Below are 8,019 nucleotides of genomic sequence, written 5' to 3' on the forward strand. Positions count from 1 at the left end.
CCCACAGACACACACAAACACACGCGCATGCACAGGCAAACACACATTTACACACGCATACGGACAAACACATACACACACGCATGCGAAGGCAAACACACACACACACACACACACACACACACACACACACGTAGACACACAAATACACACACACACGCATGCACAGGCAAACACTCTCTCAGAATACACATACACACACACACACACACACGCAGGCACATAAACACATACACACATACGCACACACACAAATACACACACACATACACACACATATGCACACCACACACCTCTATTTCTTTGCATCAACCGGGAAGAAGAATGATATAAAGTATAAAGGCGTAGATGAAAAAAAGCGAGGGGGGTGGGGTGGGGTGGAGGGTTAGGCATAATATGCGAAATAATAAGCCATAATTACATTTTCTATAATATAACAGCTTTCAAAGAAAACAGAAACAGTTCCGTGTTTTCCAGGCACGGCTGAGTAACCTCTTATAAGCTGTACAAACTTTGCGCACATAAAGGACACGTTATGACACGTCGATTGAGTTTAGGGCAAACCACAGAATTCTACACTTATAGAAGCGGAACTCCCTCTTCGCGATCGCCGATTCGCTGTGAGGAATTGAAACTAAAACATGGCGTGTAGAATTCTGTGGGGCAAACCCAAAGTTAGCCTCTTACAGCTTACACTTACAGGTTTATCCTGCGTGGTGAAATCCTTCCGCGCCGAAAATATTTGGAGCAGGCAGCGCATAGAGACAGAGAGCGTACAATAGCCACGCACCGCAGAGAAACAGGCAGGATAAAGAGAGCGAGAAAGAGAGAGAGATCCCCGGAGTGACCAACCGAAAGTCAACACATTCCAGTACAACGGATTGAACGGTAGGTTAAAACAGAGAAGTTTGCAGTCTCCAACTCAACAGTTTTAATAGTTTAATCACCTGTTATTTGTCGGGCATACCATAATTGATGGTTGCCACTAATGTAATGATTATTATTGTTATCATGCACTTCCTTTCTCCTCACCATTTCTCTTTGTCGTTTGCCTTGAAACCCAATCAATCACTGATCTTCTTCTTCTTCTTCTTCTTCTTCTTCTTCTTCTTCTTCTTCTTCTTCTTCTTCTTCTTCTTCTTCTTCTTCTTCTTCTTCTTCTTCTTCTACTATCGTATTATTCTTAATATTGTTATGATGATGATGATTATTTTTATTATTATTATAAGTACTATTATATTATTATTATTATTATTATTATCATCATTATTATTATTATTATTATTATTATTATTATTATTATTATTATTATTATTATTATTATTATTATTATTATTATTATTATTATTATAAAACGAACTACATAATATGCACAATACATATATTCAACATACGCACTAACTCACTGACACACACACAAACACACCACACATATATTTCAACATTAGGCCTAACTAGTAACTGCGGTCAGTCAGAGGTAAACCTCGAGCAATTTACTAACAAGACTCACAAGACTTCAATAATTAAAGAGGGACGGGAAAAGATCAGGATAATAATATGGCTTTTTATGAGTCTCTGAGCCGACACATTGGTTGCGAACCATGGTTGCTGGTGCTTGTTTTTAGATCTGACATTTGATGATGATGATGATGATGATGATGATGATGATGATGATGATGATGATGATGATGATGATGATGTAATCTGGCCACGTAAAGCGGCCAATGACACTCTCGATATCCAGAGAGCATGACCACTCCCAGTCTATCCATCATGACCACCCATCAACTTTTGTTGTCATCTGACATTAATTTCTAAACGTGAGACAACAGCTATATTGTTTGAACGTTAGACAGCAGATTTTTTTGCTATTGTCATCCGACATTTCTTAAGGGGGAGGGAGGGGGGGGGGGGCTATACCTGAAGGCTATCTCGCTTATTACTGGACCGAATTTTACCAAATGTCACACATAATATAACAAGCATAAAAAGGAGTCGTAAAATCCACAATCAAATTTGAGAAAAAAGTTTTTTTCCATGGATACGGCGGCCATTTTGGATTTTGTTGACATGTTTTAAATGAATACCGCATTTACCGCACATGGAAATTGATTGTACTTTTGCTCTCCTGTTTACAAACATTAGATCTAAAAATTGTTGTTTTTTTTTTTCCTAACCGAATTAGAACATTTTTAATGAATTTTTTCCTGAGCTAGCATTTAAGTTTGCAAAAAATTCTTGAAAATCCACACTCCAGACACCACCAACAGAAATTTATTTCATATATCAAAAATTCAACTGACGCATTTTTAGTATTACATCTTTTCTTCATTCTGTGAATATTTCATGAAGATTGAGTGAAAAATTGTGGAGTTATTCAAAAAAGTATAGAGAAAAGTCGCGTTTTGAGAAAACGGCCTATAAAGAAAAATAAAATACTGACTTTATGAGGAAATGGGGGTGACAAACATGCCCGGTATGCGAAAAAGTACGGTTTCTGGGGGTTCTTATGCGATGAAATAGTTGTAGGAGAGGCCGAGAAAGCTAAAAATGCCTACAACTCAAATTCCATAATTTTGAGCCGAATTTTGACTTTGGGGGTGTAGCCCCCCCTCCCCCCCCCTTACAGTGAGACCAGTTGTCTAGTGTTATTGTCATCCGACATTTCTTAACTTGAGACCGGTTGTCTGTGCTATTGTCATCCGACATCGTGAGACCGGTTGTCTAGTGCTATTGTTATTGTCATCTAACATTCTTTAACGTTAGATGGCACCTCATTTAACCCACTGCCATTACCAATCTGAAATTTCTCACCATGAGACCACTCGTCTATTGCTATTGTCATATGACATTTATTGGCATGAGATAAGACAAGTCTATGCTATTGTCATCTAATTGTCATCTAATCAACTAGGCGTCGGTGGCCTAGTGGTTAGGCTCTCGGACTTGCAACCGTAAGGTCGTGGGTTCGAATCCCGTCAGGGGCCAGACGTTGTGTCCTTGGGAAAGGCATTTTGCACAAATTTTCCTCACTTCACACAGGTGGAAATGGGTACCCGGCTAGGCCCACAGAGATAACAGGTACCCGGCTATAGACAGTGAACGATCTTGTCAGTGTGATAGTGTTTGAGCCCGTGAAATCCGCAGCTTGCACTGTATGCTTCCGTGGAAGCGGAGAATTTTTCTGGGTGTTCTCAGAGGGTCTGCTGGGGTAATAATAGTTGTAAAGCGCATAGGGCATGCTCTTGAGCATGGATATGCGCTATATAAATGCAATTATTATTATTATTATTATTATTATTATTTAAACAAAAGACAACACGTCCATTTTGCCGCAAGCTGACAAAACTCCTTTTTTTATTCACAGCAGTTTCGAAAAACAAAATCTTTTTTTGTTAGCGTAACCACCGAAAAATAGAGTTCTTCCGAAATTTGAATGAAAAAACTAGTCACAGTTTCACTTTGATATTTTTGCACAAGTAGGGTACCTGATCAGGCTTTCGATTTAGCAACTCAAATTTTGGCACCAAATGGAGAAAAAAAACCGCGTTTTGTCTGCTTACGGCAGTATTGCTATTTTCATGTGACATTTCGTAACACGAGACCACACATTTATTGTTATTGTCATTCTTCAATCCCTTACCTTAGACTTCCAGCACCTCTAGAGTAATAGTTAGGCACTTCCCCGTTAGAAGCGTGAATTCGAGTCCCATGTAAGAGAGGTTATTTTAATCGAGTATCTCAATCTGTGTGCTGGGAGGCTGCATCCCTCTCAGTCTAATTCTTACTGACAGTCCATGTCGAAACCACTTGTTCCAAAATTATGTAAATTGTGTCGATTTGGGCGTAAAATGTTTACTATTACATACAACTTATTATTCCTATTTCTTAAATATCAGCGTTCTAATCGAGTTAACTGACCCCTCAGAAAGTGAGACTATACAATGAGGCTACTTAGTAAGTAAGGGTTTACTCTGTGTTGAAGGCCATCGACTCGACCCACATCACATAAAACACACATTTTTACAGAGGGACTTCCACGGCAACAGCATTAATCATAAATGACATAGATCTACATATCAACATTATTTGTTTGTGTTGTGCTATTAAACAAAACAGTTTCCTTAATAAAATAAAACAAGTGTTGCAGATACCTCTTCTCATGGATCAAATATTGCATATTTCTGTCACTGGGCCGAGTTCAGGATTGGTTGAAGGTGGGGGATTAATAATTCTCTTTGATGGGCAAAATGTGAACAATAAAAAATGAAGTGGAATTCATCTTCAATTTCATGAGAGTTTTACCTCTCACGTAGTTTACTGATTTCCGCTTATAAAGATGGCCCGTATAAAGATTGTTACCGTAAGCGTAACGCAATGAGAGGAGAGACTGGACCCAGAAGGTTGAACTTCCACACCGTAACAATCACATCCTACACCCAGAAGGAGAAGAGTTGTATTTAGGTGAAAAGTTGATTAGCCAGCCACCAGGATGCATGAATAAAGCTTCTTGCTTTCTGAATGTTTCAGATGTCTGGCTCAAAGACAAGTCCGGCAGTGACTCTCATGCTGCTTGGAACTGCTGGACACGGGAAGACGGCAACAGCTGCCAGTTTGGTTGGCAGTCCGAGCAATGAGATGATCTATGATTATGAACCTGTCTACCAGGCTCAAAACCCTGGACACGATCCGTCCACACAAAGCGGCGGTGACAAGATGAAAGGAAAGAAGTCAGCGAAAGGCCTTTCGGTACCTGAAACGTCTGGGTCTAGCGCTGCGAAAAAACAACCTTCGGCAAATGATGAGGCTGTGGATCAGATCGCGAACGATATGACCACAGATGTCGTCAGAGCTGGAAGTTTCACTTCAAGGGATGGCGCCCTTACCGTGAATGTCTTAGATTCTCCTGGGCTTTTTGATTCAAGTGATACGGATAAAATTCTAGCAACCAAAGTAGCTATAAGTAACATCGAAAAAGGAATCAAGCTGAGCGGGCACGGAGTCAACGCATTTGCTATTGTCCTTCGGTACGCTGCTCGGTACACTGAAGAAGAACAGGCAGTGGTCCACAATTTGGAGACGATATTTGGTTCTGATTTTTTCCCACGTCACGTCATTCTAATTTTCACCCGCGGGGACGACTATCGATTGAAAAGCAAAGGCGCACCGTTCAGCGAATGGTGGTCAAAGCAGACAGGCGCTCTGGGAAAGCTTATCCAACGTTGCAATAACAACTGTTTGCTTTTTGAAAACGTTAGGGGTACTCCAGAAACTGATGAGGAACAAAAAAACGAACTATTGAGAGTCCTTTCCAAAATGACAAGAGTGTACACCACAAAAGACTACAACGAAACAAAGGTAGGGCGTGAGACACTTTTGTCCGAAGCCAAAGTTGCTAAGAGAGTTTCAGATTTTGAAAGGCAACGAGACAAGATAATGCAAGACTTTTTCAACGCCGAGAGGGAACACGGACGGAAGAAGGAAGAAATGCTCGAGAAAGTTCACCATGACGTCCACCACCTGATGGCTAGAGCACACAAAGACGACAGAGCTGCCTGGCAAAGAGAACTGCGGGAAATTGAGAAAGTTGTAAACAAAGTCACCTCTGGCGGGGATACTGTGCAAAAAGGCCCTGCAACGCCAACACAAAAGGCTGGGAAGAGCTAAGCTGATCCTACCTCAGCAAACTGCAGCGAGATCCCTCATGAGAGTTGTTTAGCACAGAACAATTTATCAACATGGGAAGCATACGCTTCTAACATTATTAACGAGTAGAACTCTCAGGGTGTCATACATAACTGCAGCAGTAAAATAGAACGACACATATTTACTGAAAGTACTTAGTGTAAAGGTTTAAAAAGAGGAGGTATAATCTGATACAAGACACACAAATCAGAAAAGACCAGCTAATAGATATTTTTACTCTAGGTCTCAGATGTTGGCCACATGAAATATGTAATACCACCAAATGCAGTGCAGTGATCGCACTTAATTTATGTTTGAAAAATGTTTCTGTGAGTCTGGCTAGATTTATGAAACGACAAGTTGTGTTTGCGTTTCGACGTGTGCGTATGTGTATGTGAGTGTGGGGGAGTGGGGGTAGGAGGGGGGAGGGATTAAAAGTGATGTTGATGATGATATTTTCTGGGGATTAGAATAATGCATATTATGTATGATTACGATGTGGATGTAAAGATAATAATATGTATTTGTAATCTCGTTTCTTTTTACTGTATTACTGAAAAGAAATCCCCGATTTACAATTCCGAAAGAGCAGAGATAAAGTTTTGAGAACTGCATTATCACTGGCGGTTACAATTAACAAATACTTGTATTCCAATACATGGCACCACCGCTGTCTGAGCAGGGATTTTTGCCATTGCTTAGTCGACATTTGAAGTTATTGTTGCCCTCTCATCGCTTGAGAACGCAGATCACGCAATAAGGGCCGTGGTAAGCTAAACAGAAATGTATGCCGTCTCAAATACCTCCCTCCTGCCCTGAACGAAGTAATGCAGCATGTTATAGAGCTTGTCACCAGCTGCTGTCAAATACTTATCTTCCTCAGACATCACGTCAGCATGGGCCGTCATCTGAACATAATGCTTATCGGGAAGACCGGCAATGGCAAGAGTGCCACTGGCAATACCATCATCGGGAGGGACGTCTTCGACGACTCAGACAGCGCCACTTCCGCCACCAATCGTGTCATCTCAGCCTCGGCACAGGTCGGAAACTTGACCGTGACTGTGGTGGACACACCCGGGATGAGAGACACGAGGTTTTACGACCCTTCCACAGAAACAGCCAAGTCAATCGATTACACGAATGACGCCTTGGACGATTGTTCAGGGGAAATACACGCATTTCTTCTCGTGTTGAAGTACGGGAGTCGTTTTTCCGACGAAGAAGTTGGTGTGGTTCGGGATTGGACGAGGTCGGGTCATGGAAAAGACGTCCTGGATCGCTGTATCGTTGTCTTCACGCATGGTGATGATTTTAGGCACAGATATGGAAACAACGAGGCACGCTTCGAGCAGTGGACTTGCGAACAGGACGGTGCTCTTGGGCAACTCCTTAGGAGTGTTGACTACAGGTGCGTGCTGTTTGACAATGTGAGGGCTGACTCTCAAACACAAAACCGGCAGATCAATATCACGCTGAATATGGCGAACAAGAACAACCAAAACAAAGGCTCTTTCACTAAACAGCTTCTTGTACATATCGTGAAAACAGTCGTGAAGACGGCATTAGCTGCTGCTGTATCGTTCCTGTGCACCATTCTCTAAGGTTTTTAGTTTTAGGAAGGGTTTTATGGCACTTGCAACACAATAAGGTCATATAAGTGTCAAGTCTCTAAGGTTTACCAGGAATCATTGACGCCATCGTTTTTATTGTTGTTGCTGTTGTTGATATTATGGTGACCGTGGTGGTCGTTGTTATCAATGTTGTAGTGTTGTAAATTAATGAGAGGCAGCGTGGTGGAATCAGGCTCTCGTCAAAATAATCAAAGTGAAGAAACTGGCATTTTTCTGCACATTTGTGGATTCTTGTGAATTTTTGTTTTTTGGCTCAACACCTTTCATGCCCACTAAAGAACACATTTCTGGGTGGATTTTTTAATTGAAAAACGTGGATTACAGGCACACAAAATGTAAATTTTCAATTACCACAGACTCTTTAAGCTAAGGAAATAACTAATCTTTGGCGGCCATTTTCTCACTGATATAACCTCTGAAACCATGTGACCCCCACCTCCTTCATTCGCAAATATCTCGACTTGTATTCAAGATAAATGGATTTTTTGCCCATCCAAAATAAAGTTTTAAGCTGATACCAATAACTCTACATGCCCAAAAATTGACGTGAACCTGATTCCACCACTTCGTGACCCAAATATCTAACATCCCCTTCATCTACACAATATACATGACTGCGGAGACTGGCTGCTTTGATCCTGCTTGTTAAAGCTACCCCGGGACTTGATGGATCCCAAAAGAACGACTCGGATATTCGCTT

At 41.2% G+C, this 8,019-nt stretch overlaps 2 protein-coding genes across 2 annotated transcripts; both read left to right on the forward strand.

The window, feature by feature from the left end:
* The first annotated feature begins 466 nt into the window (after positions 1–466).
* On the forward strand, positions 467–5,681 carry LOC101858335 (immune-associated nucleotide-binding protein 13-like). The gene is made up of 2 exons (XM_005095366.3): positions 467–888; positions 4,531–5,681. Exon 2 carries the CDS (start codon positions 4,531–4,533, stop codon positions 5,665–5,667), a length of 1,137 nt encoding a protein of 378 aa, XP_005095423.1. The 5' UTR covers positions 467–888; the 3' UTR covers positions 5,668–5,681.
* LOC106010960 (GTPase IMAP family member 7-like) lies at positions 5,271–7,542 on the forward strand. The gene is made up of 2 exons (XM_013080845.2): positions 5,271–5,358; positions 6,569–7,542. Exon 2 carries the CDS (start codon positions 6,582–6,584, stop codon positions 7,287–7,289), a length of 708 nt encoding a protein of 235 aa, XP_012936299.1. The 5' UTR covers positions 5,271–5,358; positions 6,569–6,581; the 3' UTR covers positions 7,290–7,542.
* The last annotated feature ends 477 nt before the right edge of the window (positions 7,543–8,019 follow it).

The sequence above is a fragment of the Aplysia californica genome, unplaced genomic scaffold (assembly GCF_000002075.1).
Source record: "Aplysia californica isolate F4 #8 unplaced genomic scaffold, AplCal3.0 scaffold00102, whole genome shotgun sequence".
NCBI classification, from domain to species: domain Eukaryota; kingdom Metazoa; phylum Mollusca; class Gastropoda; order Aplysiida; family Aplysiidae; genus Aplysia; species Aplysia californica.